Source organism: Globicephala melas, chromosome 5 (assembly GCF_963455315.2).
Source record: "Globicephala melas chromosome 5, mGloMel1.2, whole genome shotgun sequence".
Taxonomy (NCBI): domain Eukaryota; kingdom Metazoa; phylum Chordata; class Mammalia; order Artiodactyla; family Delphinidae; genus Globicephala; species Globicephala melas.
Window position 1 is genome coordinate 136,857,726 of NC_083318.1, and position 19,258 is coordinate 136,876,983.

Sequence of the window (19,258 nt, forward strand, 5' to 3'; positions counted from 1 at the left end):
TAACTTTTTGTTTTTAAAAGATACCAACAAGAAAGGGAAAAGATAACTCATGGAAGGGGAGAAAATATCCGCATGTCGTATATCTGATAAGGGATTTGTATCTGGCATATATAAAGAACTAATTTCTAATAACAAAAAGACAAACAACCCAATTAAAAACACACAAAGAATCTGAATAGATGTTTCTCCAAAGGAGATAAACAAATGTCCAATAAGCACATGAAAAGATGCTCAATATCATTAACCATCAGAGAAATACAAATCAAAACCACAACACGATACCACTTTATATCCACTAAGACGGCTATAATCAATAAGACATAACAAGTGCTGGAGAGGATGTGCAGAAATTGGAACCCTTGTGCACTGCTGGGCGGGGGGAGTAAAATGGCGCAGCCACTTCGGAAAACAGTCTGGCAGTTCCTCAGAATGTTAAACATACAGTTTCCATATAACTCAGTCATAGGTATATACTTTCTTTTCCATTAAAAATTAATTTATTCAGATTATGTTTTCCAAAAGAGAGGGTTCTGTGCTAGTCATCTTTGAAAGTTTTCATACCATTTCAGAACCACATTTGTTGGAATGAACATTTCAGATGGACTTGGTGTCATCTGGGCCTGAGAGACATCAAATGAAGCAAAACTGTAGGAGCTGTCCAACATCTTTTGTGGGAACTGAGTAAATGAGTCAACTGAAGACACAGCAGCATTACCTACAGGAGTCTGCTGAGCCAGACTGTCCAATAATTCCACTGAACTTCCCATGTGAGCAACAGATGGAGTCCGGACACTATTCATGGCCCCAGAAGGGTGCTGGCTTCCTCCTCCAGGTTTAAGACCTGAAGTTTTGAAGATGGCACTCGGTTTCCCACTCGCGGCAAATCCTAGGAGTTGCCGTACTGGCATTCCATTTGAATCAGGACAGGAGAAGTAGACAGATCCTCCCATTCCCTCAGGAAATGGGACTGTTCCCAGCATAAAAACCACAGCACGGCTGATATTTTCATAATCAGGCAAGTCAACAACAAATTTATCCTCTGCCACTTGCTGTGCAGCTGTCTGCACCAGCCTCCCCGCCACCAAGCGGCCAAACATGGTGGCGGCTCCACTCAGCCAGCAGAGACCCGAAGTCCTGGCGCTACTGCCCTAGTCGAGCCCAAGAACCTTCCAGAACGTGGCGGCGGATGCCTACCCCTCTGCTACACAGCAACTAGGCCAGCGGCAGAAATGCCTCCTGCCCCCATGACCTCTGACCTCTCCTTCCTCAGGTATATACTTAAGATAAAAGAGAACATATGTCTGCACAAAAACTTGTACATGAATGTTCATAGGTATGTTATTCACAGCAGCCCCACAGTGGAAACGACCCAAATGTCCATTAGTGGATGGAGAGTTGTTACCTAGGGCTGGAGGGGCTGGGGAGTGATGGTTAATGAGTATGAGCTTTCTTTCTGGGATGATGGCAACGTTCTAAGACACACTGTGGTGACGGTTGCTCAACTCTGTGAATATACTAAACACCACTGAGTCGTATCCTTCAGATGACGTGATTGTATGGTGTGTGACTTGTATCTCAATAAAACTCTTGCTTAAAAAAGAACATTTACAGTCACACACAAAAAAGATTATGGGGAAAACAACTGTAATTTTTTTTTAAAGAAACTTTGATTTGGAAAGCTTTGTCTAAGTGTGGCAAAAAGATCTCAAAACTCATAAGATCACTTAACTAAAAATTTAAAACATCTATATGACCAAAAAATGACATAAACATAACTGTCTTTTTTATTTTTGAGATTTAAACACTTAGACACACCGGCTGAATTGTGGTAGAGAAGTGAGGTCAAAAAGTCCAGTGAACTCATAACATCACCATACAAAATCACAGATGGCAATTCTATGTCCATCTCTGATGCCAGTAGTGCTAACACCAGGCTATGAAATGGCAATGATTTAAATACCCAATGAAAATAGAAATGGTAATTTGGGTGGAATTTGGATAGCACTTGACCCAAGAATGATTTCAACTAAATTAAGAGTAGGGCAGATAGTGTCCGATTTACTTTGATATTCCAAAAAACATAAAGCAAACTGTGGACAAAGAATGTCGCCTGTCATCTCAGTAAACAAAGGATGTTGAGGCCATGAAGCCCTCAGCCACTGCAGCTGCCCCCAAGAGTGCACCCTGAGGGGATTCAGGATGGAGAAAAGCAGGATACTGGCCCTAGATGGTATAGGTGCACATCAAAGGAATAATTTCAATGAGCCCAGACTCTTGCATCTTCCCATACAGGGAAAAGCACTAAATTCATTAACTTGAGATTTTTAGTTTTCTCTAATTAGCAGTAATCTTTTGATGTTCCAACTACCTGGTTTTTTTTGTTTTTTGTTTTGGTTGTTACTGTTGCAAAAACTCTCCAGATCCTGGCTCTTCCCTTATGTCTCCGGAGCAGTCCCTCAGAGCCGTCTCAGAGGTTGTCTCCTGGGCTGTAGTCCTCAGAATGCCTGTTGACTAAAACATAATTCTCAACTTTTACGTTGTGTTCTTTTATCCCCCAGGTGACAGTCTGGCGACGACTAAGGGACCTAGAGCTGACTTCTCTCCTTCACCTGAACTCTCTGAGGAACAGGAGCCTTGGTACCAGCAGAGGCCTCTTCTGTCCACCCACCTCCTGAGAGACTCCAGACGAATCTGGGTGAGTCTCCCCTGGTTCTCAGAGCTCCAGATTATTGGTTGATGATCCAGAGTTTTATGTGGCGGTGTGTAACAGGCACCTGGCTCCCAAGCTGAAAGATACTGGGGGTGGGGGGCCTGGCTAAAAGACACTGGGGGCTCTGGACTGGGTGATGAGGTGAGAGGCTGGCCTAATATCTTTGCCTCCAACTAAGACTCCAGCCAGGTTTATGTACGTACAAACCTTATACTTACAAGTACTTACTTAATTGGGAATTAAAGGAAATCTTGCCTCAAAAATGACAAAGATGGGGCTTTTTTATTGTGCACACAGTTAAGTTAGAGAAAACCGGCTTGATAAGACACCTTTTCAGAATTCTGACCTTAAAGTAACAAAAGTCCTTCTAGGGGGAGCTTGCATTTCCCTTCCTGTGTCTTTGAGATGTAAATGTTCTACCTGATCTTCGGTGCTGTGTGTGTTTTTAAACTTGGTCTCTGCCATCCGGAAGGTAACATACGGTGTACATCTGTCAGCCAATCGAACAGACTGGAATTCCGAGCAGTCTTCTGTCTGTGCCAACTCTCAGGCACTTTTTTTGCCATCTTAACCTTCATCGTGTCAGCCTGTTCAACGAAGGCCTTTACTTTCTTAGACTATTTTTGGGAGTAAACCTTCTGGATCTTGTTTAGTCGGCACCCTCCACGCTCTCTTATTGGGAAGCCTCTTGCATTTTATTGGTTTGAGCCACTATTAAGATATACCTCATTAAGGGCCAGATGATGGATCCTGTAAACTGGAGATACTTCTAAACTGGTAGAACTTTAGAGCGCTCTCATAGTGAGCAGTTGTTTTATTGGCACCCATGAAAAAAACAAATTAGAAGGTGGAAAAGACATACATAATGATTAACCTAAGAACTCCTTTAAAACAAACAAAGAAAAAAACAGTTTGGGAAGACTTATTTGTGGTCTCTGCTTCCCCTCAATGGGTCTTACAGATGCTAATAAAAGCATTAGGCTGATTAATGTTAACTAGTTTAACATGGAAGTTAAAAAAAATGAAGGGAAAAGTCTAGAGACTTCTTCCTGACAAGGTGGAAATTTTAGAGACTGGTACCCCCCAAATAAAGAAATCTACAGATGGTTATTAATAAATGGGATAAATAAAATGGATGTTAGTGGGATTAAAACAAAAGGTTTTGATGTAACACTACCTATGGATGATGGGGCAAAGGGACCCCCTACTGGTTCCCAACATTAAAGGGCCCCAAACAAGTCCACTCTACCCAGTTTAAAAAACATATATATTTAAAAGGCTGGAAGAAAATTACATTTAGATACCTGACCAACAGTTACTTGGGGCAACAGGCCAACTAATCAAATGAAGACTGACAAAAGGGCCTGAGTCTCTTGGTTCAACCCCTCGCTAGGGACCCCAGAGCCTTTTAAACAAAATAGATAAAATGGTTGGGGAATGAAAGAAAGCTTCTAGGACTCCTTGTACGACCAAAGCTTGTTGATTGGGTCCTAATGGGAACCAAAGTTAAAGGTATAAAAGTTGACAGAATTGAGATGAAAGTTTATAAAAATTGGTATATTTAAATAGGCTTTATATAAGATGTTTACATCTCTTTTGCTGAAATTGTGGGATAGACATGTTTCACTGGGATAGACATGTTTCACTGGGCTTGTGGGATATTTATTGTGGGATAGACATGTTTCACTGGGCTTCCTCTACTTGGTATTATAAGACAGGGCATATGAATCTGGCCCTCATGAACTATTAAACATATGAAATGAAACCAATAGGGTTACCTGAGCCCATACAATATGAGGTAAAAAATGGGAACTAATATTCAGGGGTCAATAAAAATAATAGTAGACATTTTGCTCTGGGTCTACCCTATGCACTCAAAAAGAGGGCCGTTGTTAATGCCTTATGCAAGCTTTTGAAGTCATGATAAATTAAATCCTAAAGTTCTAGAACATGGAACTCTTGATTTTCAGTTTAGTTGGAAATCTTCTCTCTGATACAAAAGCAAATAAAGTAAGTATAGTTGGGCAAATCAATATTTTAATATCATTTAGGTGGCAGATCAGTTCTTTGGAGAATTAGGAGCAGATGTACCTTTCAAATCTCTACAAATCAGAAATGTAACTATAGCCCACAAAGACCAGAGACTGATACTAATTAGCTCAAACAGGTAAAACCTGAAACCAAGGGGGAAAAAAGGGAAAAAAGGCCTTTTTAAACTCAAACTGTTGGAAAGGTTTCCTCACCCAAAATCTAATTCATAGCCTCCTTAAGGGTTTATCAAGGACAAATACAAATCTTAAGTCTTTTCCACAAATAGTGAAGCCTTGGTCATCTGAGCAAACAAATTTAACTTATTCCAACTGTTACTTATAAACTAGTGAGTTTATATGGTAATACCTGATTCATAACTAAGCTTTTAGAGTGAAGCTAGGCGATCTCTAGTTTTGTCTGTTTATATGTCTGGGTGTACATTACATATGAGATGTCTCAAACTCTGGAAAATATTATCAAAATTAAACTTATAAAAGAGCTCTATTTAATTGACTTAAAATAAGCACTTACAAACTAAATATTTCTAAATATAAAAGAAACTGGCCAGAGTGAATTTTGGGTTCACATGATCTAGGAAATATTCAATATTAAATTAATATCTGATATTAAAGCTATCTTAAGCTTGTTGGTTTAGTCAGTACAGACTAAAAGTAACCATGTCTTACTTTTATTGTACCTAGGTTTACTGAAGGTCATAAGTTCATGTTATTTGTAACAGTTTGTCAACAAGAAAAAAAATTAAATAGTACGATTTTCATAAGTTACATAATAAAGGTAAATGAGATAAGAGTTTTCAGGTGAACTCTTCAGGAATAATTATGTTTTGGGTATGTCTATCTTAAAATAGTTTCTTCAGATTTTTGGTAATTTGAGTTTTGACAAGTTAAAAATGATGGGAATTTATTGAATATCCAGGTTATTTCAAATAAGATAAAATACTGGAACGTTAATTGCTAAACAGGTCTAAATCTACCTACTTTTGTCTCCTTACGAGAGGGAAACTAAAGATGTTTGGGTTTATTTGACACATGTCTTGTACCACACTGAGGAAAGAAATTATGCTATGAGAAGATGTATGTTTCTAGAGGTTTTAGAATATTCAACTCAGGAAATGCTGTTTGTGAACAAACAGTTCATAATCACTTGCTCCTTTTCAGTTTTTGCTAAAGATTAAGGTTTTTAAGGGTTAAAACTGTAATATGTAATCAAAGCTACTAAAAATATCAAGGGAAACATTTCAGTGGGCTAGGAAAGTAGGATGTATGTTCTCAGCAAAAGAAGATATGAAGAATAGAAATGAATTTGTTGGAAAAAGAAGGGTGATTTTGTCCTAGAGACATTTACTTCTCCTTAAAAAAATTCCTTAAAAAAAATTAAGGAACAAACTAATATGAACACAGAAAGTTGTGGAAGGTTTGCAGAAAGGGAGCCCTGAAAAGGAGTTCTGGACATGGTCAGGCTGGGATTAGATTAAATTTAATTAGGTAAATGGATTTTGTTATTAAAAATAGGCTGATGTTGGAATGGACTTGGTTCCTCTCTCTGTTAAGAGAACAAAGTTTTCACTGCTTTTGATAAGAGATTGAGTTTCCGTGACTCTAAGTGATCTGTTTTTGCTTTTGAAGTATTTTGTCACTTTCGTTAAGTGAATTAAGTGTTGTTTCACAGCGACCTATGATCCTATTTGACCAAGTGTTTTGAAACCTTTTTGATACTTTTGACAAACTTCCCAAATCAAAAATTCTAACTAAAGTTCTTCTGACCCCCAGCTAACTCTGAGATGTTTCAAAGGAATCCTGGGATATCTCGAAGAGAGATATAACTAAGTTTATTTATGTTAACGTACATGGGAAACACTGTCAAATAAGTGGTGATAGTACCTTCTAAGGTTAGATGTCATTCATATAGATATTCCAAAATTTGTAAAGAATTCCTAAAAGTCTGATATGTCCTGGTATAATGCTATCAGTCATAATTCTATTTATTATCTTAAAATGTTGTCACAGAAATATCCAAGTTTCTTGTCAATTGCATTGTGATCAGATCTTTAACCATGCCATATTAAGTCTTTTGTCGTTTTTAGACAATCATTGTTTTACTCTGATGCTTTTATATAATGAAGATCTTCAAGAAGATTTACAAAAAGGACTATTTGACAAATACAAGTTTCTGACAACTTTTAGATCATACCACTGAGCTGGAAAACCTTTCCTCTTACACCTACCCCAAGTTGATTAAGTATACCTTTGTAAACAAAGATGAAACATTTCTTTTTCTCTCTACCTGATCCCTCCAGAATTTGGCTTCTCCAGCTGGCTCCCCTGGGGACTTGATGGCTTATTTCGACCAGATTACAACTAGTTATACTAATCATTGTTTTAATTTGCTCTCTTGTTAGTTTCAAATTACTTATGACTTGGCCCTCTCTCTGCTGCACTCTGACCTTACTAATGTTATTAGCTGTATTATTTATATCCTGTCTATTTTATAAGATTGCTTTCTCTTGTATTACCCAATGTGTAACCAGGCCTCCAACAATATCAATGATGTCTTAAGACAGCTGATCACATACATAACTCTAGAATAATTGTAACAGTGCAACTTTAGATATGGGAAGAAGTAACAAGGGAAAACAGCTCCTGGATCGTCATCAACTGGTAAGACAGGCGCTGCAGAGAATTTTAGATTACCAACAGGGCCCAATCCCCAAAATAACCCGTTGGGTGGCCTCTCAACAGAATCTTCGCCTGATCTAGGAATGAGCCCTCCTAGCGCCATGGGACAAAAACTGGTCATGAAATGACTCCCAAACATTGGTCAAATTTATGAGTAAGAGGAGGCACTGTGGACAAAGAATGTCACCTGCCATCTCAGTAAACGAAGGATGTAGAGCCATCAAGCCCTCTGCCACTGCAGCTGTCCCAGCTGTGCACCCTGGGGGGATTCAGGATGAAGAGAAGCAGGACACTGGCCCCAGAGAGCAAAGGTGCACATCAAAGGAATGAGTTCAATGAGGCCAGACTCTTGCATCTTCCCATACCGGGCAAAATGCTGAATTCATTAACTTGAGATATCTCGTTTTCACTAATGAGCAGTAATCTTTTCATGTTCCAACTACCTGGCTTTTTTTTTTTTTTTTGCTTGTGTGTGTTTGTTTTTACAAAAACTCCTCTGCATCTTGGCTTCTCCCTGACCTCTTCAGAAGAGTCCCTCAGAGCTATCTGAAGAGGCTGTCTCCTGGGCTTAAGTGCTCAGTGTGTCTGCGAATAAAACGTAATTCGCAATCTTTAGGTTGTGCTTTTTTTTTTTCAGTCAACAGTACATACCCGTTAGGTGTAGTAATACACGCACGAGGTATAGAAACTTTAAATGAAATCCTAACTATTTAATCCACGATGGCCGAATTTGACAATTCTAATTTAATAAAATTCGTTGACTTTGCAATAGGTACACCTGTTTATTCTATAACCACAAATTAATTTAAAGAAACTAAAGATAAAAACTAAGTCCGTTGTGGGAGAATTCAATATCCTGGAGTAAACTTTTTTTTTTTTAACTTTTTAACCGTTCTTTTGTTTTTAAGTAAAACAAAACAAAACCAAACCCATCCCGCTGCATCATTCTACTTTTTTTTCTTAAGTGAAAGGAGGGGCGGGTAATGAGGTATTTTACCAAGTCATCCTGACGGTTCTAGGGGCAACCATGACAGGACAAGCCCTAGAGTTAATTTCAGGCAACGCAGAAAAATTCCTGGCCCCAGATCCACTCTGGTCACTTGGGCAGCATTTGAAAGTTACTGCTGGTGGCAGAACGGTTCAAATTCTTAAGAAAGGAGTAGGACGACTGCCAAGACGCCAGCCAGCTGAAGACCAAGGGGAAAAGCTGTGCAAATGTTAGTTTACCCATTTCCAACTCGGCAACAGACAACGCCTGGGCTTCGGGAGGGGGCTCAGCACAGGCGCTCGGGGAGATTCCGCGGCGGCGCCGTGCTGACAAGTTTCCTCCGCCCGTGACCTCTGGCCTAGTTAGTTGTCAACTCTGCAGCTGGACGAGCCGGGGAGGAAGCCGGGGAGGAATCCAGGGTCCGCCGGGCGCTGACCGTGCGACCTCTGCCTTCGTTCCACCCAACGACGCGGGCCCGGGCTGCCCCGCGACCTCGCTCCCCTCACCCGCGCGCCCAGACCCCGCTCACCCGGGCAGGCCAGCCTGGCCAGCGGCACCTGCATGTTCACTGCAGTCGATACGCTGGCGGACGCCGCGGGAGGAGCTCGCGCTCGGCTCGCCCGGGCGCGTGACCTCTAGGCCACGGGTGGCGCCATCGCCCGCCTGCACGCGCGGAGACTCCGCCTCCCTCCTCAGCGACTGCTCCGCCTTCATGGCGCTCCCGCCTCCCTCTTGCTGTGCACTGACGCCGCGCGAGACGCGACGAAGGCAGTGCTTCCGGGTCACGGACTGAGGGGGCAAGGGAAGAGACTCCAAGTCCCGGCGCGGCCCGCGGCTAAAGGCGGCGCGGCCTCTCACCGGGGCGCGGCCTCTCACCGGGGCGCACGGAGGCCGCCGGAGCTCTGGGGGGCCGAGACCACCAATCCCAGGGCGCTTCGCGCGCGCAGTGCCAAGAAGGTGGGGCGGGGCGGCGCGCACGGCACCCTGGGAGGTGTTGTCTTCTGCTCCGGGAGCGCAGAGCTGCCCGAGGCGTACTCACTGGCACCTGATTGGCTGTCCCGAGAAAGTGACAGGGCTTCGCGGCCCAGGGCCGAGAGCGGCGAGGAGGCGGGCCAGCTGGGATTTAGGCGCGAGCGGTTGAAAGTCGGTTGGTATTAGTTCGGCCGCCGAGGTGCCGTCCCACCCCCAGCCCTCTCCATGGCGGACCCGGAGGAGCTGCGGCTTTCCCCGCAGCCGCTTCGGCTTTCCCCGCAGCCGCCGCCCTCCTCTGCCTCGTCTTCAGACGCGTCTTCAGCATCTTCCCCCGGCACGCTGGGGGGTTTGGACCGGACGGTTCCGAACAGGAACAGCGGCCGGCCGGTGGACCCGCTGGAGGAGGTGGAGCTGCAGATCGGAGACGTGAGTGCGGCCGGCGGGTCCGGGCCGGTCCCGCCCGTGTTCAGGATCCGCGTCGGGAGTCCCGGGCATCCCTCCCGCGCCGCGCCCGCGCCGGGGGTTCTTCGTGCTCGGCTGCCGGGTTCCAGTCCGGCGCTGTAACCCGAAACCGCGCAGTTCGCATCGCCCGCCCCACCTCGTCTGCGGGGCTGAGGGCCAGGCCGTGATCCCTCTGCCGGGACTTAAGGCGCCCCCGTCCTGGTTGGCCGCCTGCCCAGAGCCCGCTGACAAGGCGATTATCTGTACAGGCGGACCCAGTCAGGACGGGTCACTCCCCGCCCGGTGGTCCAGACGGCTTCCACTAACGGGGCAGAGACCCCTCCCCGGGGTGTCTGCTGGGACGCCGGGTCTGGACGGCTTCTGTTGAACCTCCAATTTCCAAACCCCTCCTCCCCGAGGGGTCCCGGTTTCAGGATTTAAGGTCAAGTGTAGGGTGTGTCTTAACTGGGAGACCCTCCCGTGCAGATCACAAACTGCGGAGTGAACTCCGTTAATGTCTCGTTGCTCAGTCGGTATTTGTTGTTCTAGAAGATGGCGAGAGTGCTGCAGCAGTTTGTCTCTGTTGAGCAGGCTGGTTCCAAGTGAGTGCGTAGAATGCAGTGCGGATGTGTAACTTGAGGGTCTGTTCTTTGGTCTGTACGTTTTCACGGTCTGCCGCGTTCACAGGTAAAGACAGTGGAGCACGGCCCTTGGTACCCACGTATCAGTAAGAGCTGTGTCATAAGAAGACCTTCAGATACTTCTGCTACTTGGTGTCAACGGGCCCAAGGCGTCTTGTTGAGCTAAATGAGACTCTAGTGTATTTTCAACGAAAAAAAATGCTGACTGCTCATGTCTCATCCGTCATGGATTATCTTTCTCGCAGACATACTTCCTCAAAGCTTCATATAGAAAAACTTCTGGGACTTCCCGGGTGGTCCAGTGGTTAAGAATCCGCCTTGCAACGCAGCGGAGGCGGGCCGAGCCCTGGTCTGGGGACTAAGATCCCGCGTGCCACCTGGGCATCTGAGCCGCGCGCTGTAGAGCCGGCGCCGGACAGCTAGCGAGCCCGCGTGCCCCAGGGACGAGCCTGCCTGCTGCAACTAAGACCCGGTGCAAGCAAAGAAGCAACTAAATTTAAAAAAAAAAAAGAAAGAAAATTTATTAGGTTCCACGAGCTGATCAGTTCCAAGAGCTGATGTTTTAGTTTGTAGATTTTTTTACTTTGAAAGAAAATAACTTGGGCATTGGATTCGAGGTTCTAAGTTATTTTCAGGTTGGTTTATAAGATGTGGAGAGAATTTTTTTTAAAAAAAAGCTTCTATTGTTTGACTTTTTTTTTTTTATATAATTTCAGGCAGCATTTTCATTAACCAAACTTCTTGAAGCTGCATCTGCAGTATCAGCTCAAGTGGAAGAGCTTGCCTTCAAATGTACAGAAAATGCACGTTTCCTTAAAACATGGCGGGACCTCTTGAAAGAAGGCTATGATTCCTTGAAGCCTGACAACTGATTTGACTGTAATAATCCATACCACCTCATATGATGTGTGCACATGTACCGTGTGGATAGGATAACCACCAGCAGTTCTGTATACAGAAGATGAAATTTTTCTTGGTTTTCTTCATTTTGTGAAAACAGAATATGATGTTATTTTTGATGCTGGCCCGTTTATCTTTAAACATTTTCTGTTCTCTAAACTTTCAAAGATTCTTCTATGGAAGTTAATTTAATCAGTAAATAATATTAATAATGCCACAGTGCTACCAGTAGCAGGTGGACCATTATTCTCTTCAGTTTGCAAGAAGATACCAAAAATTGCAGAGTTTGAAGTCGAGCTTTATTATATGGACCAATGTTAGATTCAGCTCCATTAGGCTAAGTTCCCTAGAACCAATGATTGTGTCTTATTACTTATATATGTCCAGCAGCTAGAAGTCTGTTACACAACAATCACTAAATGTTTGATGAATAAGAGTTGACAACGTAATTAAAATCTGTTTTTTCTTCCTGTTTTTAGCATAAAGATTATAATTGTTTCTCGAAAAGATATTTGAGTCAGAACCTCATTGACCTGAAGGAAAATGTTATCTTTTTTTTTAAACAGGATTTTGAACTTTAACTGTTGACAGCTTTTTAAAATATATGATAAATATTTTTCACCCTCCTATGATGCTTTCCAAAAAAGCGTTTACTGAAACCTGCCTTGAAAGAATGCCTATTTTTTTTTCTAAGGTTAACTGCTTTTATGGATATTTCTCATATTTGATGTTGTTACATGTTTGCTCTCTTTAAAGTGCCTTATCAAAATTGTGGCTCTGTATTATTTTGGAGCTTAGCAAGTAATAATTCTAAATTCTAAATATAATAATTCTAAACAAGTTACTTTTTTTTTTTTTTTTTTTTTGCGGTACGCAGGCCTCTCACTGTCGTGGCCTCTCCCATTGCGGAGCACAGGCTCCGGACGCGCAGGCTCAGCGGCCATGGCTCACGGGCCCAGCCATTCCGCGGCATGTGGGATCCTCCCAGACCGGGGCACGAACCCGCGTTCCCTGCATCGGCAGGCGGACTCCTAACCACTGAGCCACCAGGGAAGCCCTAAACAAGTTACTTTTTAAAAATGCATCAAATTTAAATGGTGTAATTATTTTCCTATTATTCGATCTTCATGACAGTGTTCTATTTCACTTGTCCCGTATCTTACGTTGCGCTCCCTCTCTCTCTCTTTCTCTTTTTTGGTGGGTTTGTGTCGTATATGTCAGTGATTGAACCAACTAATTCTCTTGCTGTGTAACTTCTGGATGCCTCCGATACAGTATCTTACTTCTTTGTAGGTAAGGAGGTATGTACGGAACTATATTCCCAAGCCCCACAATGGGCCTGTGAAAGGGGACACATGGATGGGCAAAGGATAGTTTTGTTTAGCATATTAGGTCATGGTTCTTGATTAATTTTTTTAAGTTAAGGATAACACATATGGTGTGTTCCTATACCAAAGAGATGCTTGTTTTGATATTAGAAAACTGTTTTTCTTATGTGTCATGAAAATTGCAATTTTTAAAATGTACAAAAATAAACTTTTGTTCAAACCAAATGTTATTTCCATTTTTTGGGGTTCATTATTTTAAAACTTTTTACTGAAATATTCCAAACCTAACAGGAAAGGTGAATGATTTGAAGAACACCCATGTATTCTCACCGTGTGGATTTACTGAATTAGCAGTTGGTATGTTTTCTTCAGATCTGTGCATGTATGTAAATGTTAGATGCATTTGAAGCTTGTTTTGTTACCTCTTTGATCCCATCCCCTTCTTCTCTCCCCAGAGATAACCACTGTCCTAGAGGTGGTGCATATTCTAGTTTGCGTTCTTGTATTTTTAATACGTATACACGTTTTCATAACACTGCAAAGTACTGTCCTGAAACTAATACTGTAAATCAACTATACTTCAGTTTAAAAAAAAAAAACACTACTATTTTGTGTATGTAGTAACCAGCCTCCAGAGGGCCCCAGTGGTCTTCTCTCGCCTGAAACCCATGGCCCTGTAGAGTCTCCCACGTTGAATAGTGCTGACTTGTGTAAGTACCAGCCTATTGAGGAAATGCAGTGTGATTTCCCAGACCATACCTTTTGTCCATTTTTCTGTTATGTTTTGTGTTTCCCTTATGGATTTGTAGGTATTACATATTTTGAATACTAACTAATGATCCATTATGTATGTTTCAACCATCTTTTGTAGTCTGTGGTTTATTTTTATATTTGATTATAGAGTCTCCTTGAATAAACGTTTTTCATTTTAATTTGATCTCACCAATCTTTCATAATAGTGTTTTCTGGGTCTTGTCTAGGAAATGTCATAAAGATACTCTCTTATATGTCTTTCCAAAAGTTAAAAAAGTTTGTTTTTAATGTTTAGGTGTTTAATCCACCTGAATTTCCTTTTGCTTATGGTTTAATTTTCGGGTCTTGTTTTGTATGTGTATAGGTGTTCCTCCAAATACCATGTTTCAAATGCTACATGTCATTCGATTGCCATATAAATGCCTCAGTCTGAGCTCTCTATTCTTTTGATCTATTTGCTTGATCTCAAGCTAAGATTCCCTGTAACTTCCCCTGTTTTGGCTGTATCATGAGTGTGATCTGTACTACTTTGGTTTTTGTGTGAGTTCCTCTCCCTGCCTCCCCCATGTATGTTTTTTTTAAGTTAGAAAAAGCATGTTAGTTGGTTTCTAATTCTATTTAATTGCCATCAGCTTGGGCTAACCCTGATTTCAGGCACTGAGCCGTCTATGGACACTTTAGTTAATTCCTCTACCAAACTTATAGCTGCTAATGTTGGAGCTCACAGGCCTGCAGCTCCGCTCTGCTTATAGTTTCTGTTGCCCGGTAGGGTCCACAGAGAAGTTCATCTTATTTTCAAGAGTGGCTTTTAAAGAAAATCATCCCGTTTTATATTTCTTTTTGCTCTGCTTCATGGGAGAGATTGGGGAAGAGCTCAGAGCATAAACATTTCTTAAAGACTTCAGAAAAAAATTTAAACTTAGCTCATTGCCAGCTCTATACAAACCTCAGACAATTTATTATTCTGACTGATGTAAACTTTTAAAAGCCTCAAGAGGCTGAAGTCAATAAGATGGAGTTTTTAGCATTAAAATAGTGTATTTAGTTTCAAAAGTTCCTAGTATGAAATATGCATCAGACAGTATGCTGGGAGCTTTATAGACATTATTTCATGTAACCATATTAGCTCTCTGAGGAAAGTGATATTATTCCTATCTACAGAATAGAAAACAGGCTGAGATGAAATAATTTGCCTGAGGGCCTCTGACACCAAAACTAATATGCTTGTCTATAACATACCTAGCGACCTAGCTTTTGGTTAGACCTATTAATATTCAAGGTTGTGATTTTATTTACTCTTCCCATGCGATGGTTTATGTGTCAACGTGGCTGGACCACAGGGTACCCATATATTTTGGCCAAACATTCTGGGTGCTTGTGTGAGGGCATTTTTGGATGAGATTAACAAATTGGTAGCCTGAGTAAAACAGATTGCCCTGCATAATCTGGGTGGGCCTCATTCAATCAGTCGAAGGCCTTGGAAACACAGCTCTTCCTGCCTGATGACCTGTGAACTGAGACATTAGCTTTTCCTGGTTCTACAGAGCTTCTGGCCTTTGGACTTGAACTAGGACATTGGCTCTGCAGGTTTTTGGACTTGCCAGCCTCCATAATCACATGAGCCAATTCCTTATAATAAATCTCTTTATATATGTAAGCAAATATATATATATATACACATTTGTTGAAAGCCTACCACATTCTTCATGTGGAAAACATTGGTATCATTCCGTGTAAGAACAGAAATGACTCAGACAAGGCATATTTTTAACAGAATTAAAGTTCGGATAGTTTATTTTCAAAAGAAATCTATATAATTATTCAATAAATTTGTTATGTTTTTGATTCCAGTATTTTCATGTTTCAGACATTTGGGGGGTATTTAAAACTACCTGAAAACATTTTATTCCTGTGTAACGTTTTCAAATTATGAAAGCAAAAAATTTCAATAGCTCAGAGCTAAAAAGTATCTGATGAACTTGCCGACCACATGAACAGACGGTAAATTCATCCCCTGATGACTCTCTCTGTAGAGTAAAAGTGTCCTATAGAGTAAAATATGCAGATCTTTTCCCCCTGAAGTTCAGGTCCTGAATCAGTGCATTATGGCCCTTTTTTTCTTTTCCCTTAACTGCTTTATTGAGATATAATTTACATACCATAAAATTCACGCATCTAAAGTGTACAATTCAGTGGCTTTTCATATAACCGCAGAGTTGTTTATCTACCACTACAATCAATTTTAGAACTTCTTTTTGCCCAAGAAGATACTCTGTACTTCTCAGGCATCATCTCCCCAACCCTCCCACCTCAGTAACCTCTGATCTACTTTGTCTCTGTGAATCTGCTTATTCTAGATATATCATGTAAATGGAATCATACAGTCATTTGAACTTTTTGTGCCTGGTTTATTCGCGTTCATCGTGTTATAGCATGTGTCAGAATTTATTCCTTTTATGGCTGAATAATATTCCATCATATGTATACACCACATTTTGTTTATCTGTTCATCAGTTCACGGGCACTTGGGTTGTTTCCATCTTTTGGCTGCTGTGAATAATGCTATGATGAGTATCTGAATACAAGGATCTGAGTCCTGTTTTCTTCTGGGTTTATACCCAAGAATGAAATTGCTATATCATATGGGAATACTATGATAAGTTTTTTTTTTTTTTTTTTTTTGGTACGCGGGCCTCTCACTGTTGTGGCCTCTCCTGTTGCGGAGCACAGGCTCCGGATGCGCAGGCTCAGCGGCCATGGCTCACGGGCCCAGCCGCTCCGCAGCATGTGGGATCTTCCCAGACCGGGGCACGAACCCATGTACCCTGCATTGGCAGGCGGACTGTCAAGCACTGCGCCACCAGGGAAGCCCTATGATAAGCTTTTGAGGAATCAGCAAACTGTTTTCTACAGTGACTGCATCATTTTACATTCTGACCAGCAATGTAGAAAGATTTTCAATATCCACGTCCTTGCCAATTCTTGTTATTTTCTGTTTTTGTTTTTGTTTTTCTAAATTATAGCCCTCCTAGTACGTGCAGTGTTATCTCATTATAGTTTAATTTGTATTTTCCTAATGATTAGTGATATTGAACATGCTTATTGGCCATTTATGAATCTTCTGTGGAGAAAATTCTATTCAAGTCCTTTGCCCATTTAATAAATTGGGTTGCTTGTCTTTTTTGTTGAGTTATAAGAGTTCTTTATATATTCTGGACATTAAACCCTTCTCAAAATATATGAATGAAACTTCTTTCATTCTGAAGATTGTCTTTTCACTTCTTTTAATAATGTTTGTTGATGCACAAAAGGTTTTAATTTAGATGAAGCCCAGTTTATCCATTTTTTTCCCTTTTGTTGCTCATGCTTTTGTTGTTATATCTAAGAATCCGTTGCCAAATCCAGGGTTTGGAAGATTTCCCATATATTTTCTTCTAAGTGATTCATGTCATATTTATGTCGTCAATTCGTTTTGAGTAAACTTTTGTATACGGTGCGAGGTAGGGGTCCAAATTCATTATTTTGCATATGGATATCCAGTTGTCCCAGCACCATTTGTTGAAAAAACTGTTCTTTCCCCATTTGATTGTCTTGGCATCTTTGTTGAACATCAACTGACTGTTAAATATGAGGGTTTTATTTCTGGACTCTCATTTCTGTTCCACTGATCTAAATGTCTATCCTTGTTCTAGCTTTTCTGACTCATTCCTTTGCCATACTTTTATTCTCTTTTTATGATCTCATATAATGGTGCTCATTTAAAGCAAAAAGACAACTGGGAAGGAAGTGACAGAGAGGTGCTCTTTTGAGTTAATATCAGAGCTCTTTTTTCATAGTAATAAATATGTTTATTGGCTCTCAAGTATACATACTTGAAGAGAGGTAAGATGAATTCTTAAAACAAAATGTCTGTACTTTGCTAATAATCAGACATTTTTTCTGATGCTAGTATACTGATTATTCCAAAACCGTAAACCTTTATTTAAGAGTGTCTGTGATTCTCACTTTTGCTGGTAAGCAAGACAGACAAAGCTCTACCTTAAACTAGGACCTGCAGATGGACTTTTTATATTCTTGTAGTTAAATACAACTTAACATTGCAAATTGAAAAGATTCTATACTGTCTACTCCCAGGAATTTACTGCAGTGCCATGCACACAGTGGGTACTCAATAAATGCATGGTAAAAGAATGAATGAACCTTGAAGTAGATTTCTCTTAGTTTCCTATCCAAAATATGTACCAGTTTATACACATTATCAATATAATTTATTTCCCTTTACATGGGCATCAGTCATTTTGATTTTTTCCCAAATAGCCTCATGTCCATGTAAGCTAATTTATTTTAGCCGTTATTATAAATTATTTTGTGGCATTTATTTTATCCTAATAAATCCATCATAAAGCATCCCACGATATTCTCTGTGTAGAAATAGGTTTCAGTCGGTTATGAATAGGAATTGAGTCTAGTTGATTGCGAAATGAGTGATAATTCGCGGGGGTCTGTGAAAAGAGCTGGCTTCATTAGCTCGGAAGGCATCTCCTGCACGGGCCACATTTCTACCCAGATGAACGATGGAGCGTATGTCTTCTGACTTCCTTTGCTGTCAATAGATCTTCTCTGTCTGTAGTTATACCAAAACTGATGGATCATTTCTTTGAATGGTCTTGTGGTCAGAGTATAGAGAATTGGGTTCAAAGCACTGTTGATAGGCAGAATAAAAATCACTACCCAAGACGTTATGGTACCTGGAAGAGAAAAATGAAATTCCTTGAGTGTTTATAGATGTTTACAAGGTATGGAGACACCTTGTCCTTGTTTCCCCTAACCCCCCAGCCCCCCACACTGACTTCTGAGTCTTAATTTTTTTCCCCTTGATGTCATATAATTAAATACCAAGTCTGTATGTGTTTCCAGGACGCCAGTGTTTGAGGGAGGTGCTAACACTATCAAAAACCAGCTTTTTTTGCTAAGTAGCTTTTCTCGAATACATCAACAAAAGTATTCTATTGGGTAGAAATGTGTTTTACCAATTGATTATATATTACTCAGATATGATTCCATCTTAGGAAAAACAATATTGTTTAGTATTTGAATCATACCTTTTCAAGTGTTTTAATTATTAGATAGTACATGTAATATTTCTCAGAATATATAGACTTCGCTTTAATAGATTTCTTTTCTGCTATTTATTTGGTTTGAAAAACACGTATGCAGTTTTAGGCTTTTGACTAGATATTTATTGCAGTGAAAACATCTTTGGCTAACCTTATCTTAAAATTACTGCAGTATATATGCAACTACCTAATACTCAGATTTTTATTATAATTTAATTTATGCTCTCTTCCCTCTTTTACTTATAAAATGTAAGGCACTATCACCACCAACCATGGGATAAAGCAAAATTAAAGTTGTATGTTTATAAATTTTTAAAGTATGAATATATATTGCAGTATACATACAGTTAACAGGATTTTATACATTTTTTTATTGTGGTAAAATATACATAACATAAACTTTTCCATTTTAACCATTTTTAAGGGTACAGTTCAGTGGCATTAACTACATTCACGTTGTTGTACCACCATCCATTTCCAAAACTTTTTCATCTTCCCACACTGAAACTCTGTACCTTTAAACGCTACTCCCTCCCCCCTCCCCCCTCCTCCCCCTAATCCTGACAACGCCATTCACAAACTTTTCATCTCTGTGGCTCTGACTACACTAATTACCTCATATAAGTGGAATCCTACAGAATCTGTCCTTTTGTGACTGTCTTACTTCAGTAGCATAATGTT

At 40.8% G+C, this 19,258-nt stretch overlaps 3 protein-coding genes and 1 pseudogene across 9 annotated transcripts in view; 1 reads left to right on the top strand and 3 right to left on the bottom strand.

The window, feature by feature from the left end:
• ETFDH (electron transfer flavoprotein dehydrogenase) overlaps positions 1–9,153 on the bottom strand; it is a 36,374-nt gene extending 27,221 nt beyond the window's left edge. Inside the window, exon 1 of one of the 5 annotated variants that reach the window (XM_060299874.2) lies at positions 8,955–9,153. In XM_060299874.2, the coding sequence (XP_060155857.1) occupies positions 8,955–8,988 (34 nt within the window). In that variant the 5' untranslated portion in view covers positions 8,989–9,153. Of the gene's footprint in view, positions 1–8,664; positions 8,891–8,954 lie in introns of those variants that run through there. The other 4 variants (XM_030865745.3, XM_060299873.2, XM_030865744.3 and 1 more) reach the window with 4 other exon arrangements.
• On the bottom strand, positions 540–1,097 carry LOC115858135 (protein Hikeshi pseudogene; annotated as a pseudogene).
• A 68-nt stretch (positions 9,154–9,221) lies between the features above and the next one.
• Positions 9,222–12,914, top strand: C5H4orf46 (chromosome 5 C4orf46 homolog). The gene is made up of 2 exons (XM_030865750.3): positions 9,222–9,823; positions 11,196–12,914. The coding sequence occupies exons 1-2, from the start codon at positions 9,623–9,625 to the stop codon at positions 11,349–11,351; spliced, it is 357 nt and encodes a 118-aa protein (XP_030721610.1). The 5' UTR covers positions 9,222–9,622; the 3' UTR covers positions 11,352–12,914.
• Positions 12,915–15,222: 2,308 nt separating this feature from the next.
• RXFP1 (relaxin family peptide receptor 1) overlaps positions 15,223–19,258 on the bottom strand; it is a 96,913-nt gene continuing 92,877 nt past the window's right edge. For all 3 annotated transcript variants that reach the window (XM_060298827.1, XM_060298826.1, XM_030865752.2), the window contains one exon: positions 15,223–18,208. In XM_060298827.1, coding sequence (XP_060154810.1) covers positions 17,907–18,208 — 302 coding nt within the window. In that variant the 3' untranslated portion in view covers positions 15,223–17,906. The remainder of the gene's footprint in view (positions 18,209–19,258) is intronic.

Coding starts and splice junctions, on each gene's coding strand:
- C5H4orf46 (XM_030865750.3), top strand. CDS start 9,623: ATGGCGGACCCGGAGGAGCTGCGGCTTTCCCCGCAGCCGCTTCGGCTT. Junction 9,824..11,195: donor TGGAGCTGCAGATCGGAGAC/GTGAGTGCGGCC, acceptor ATATAATTTCAG/GCAGCATTTTCATTAACCAA.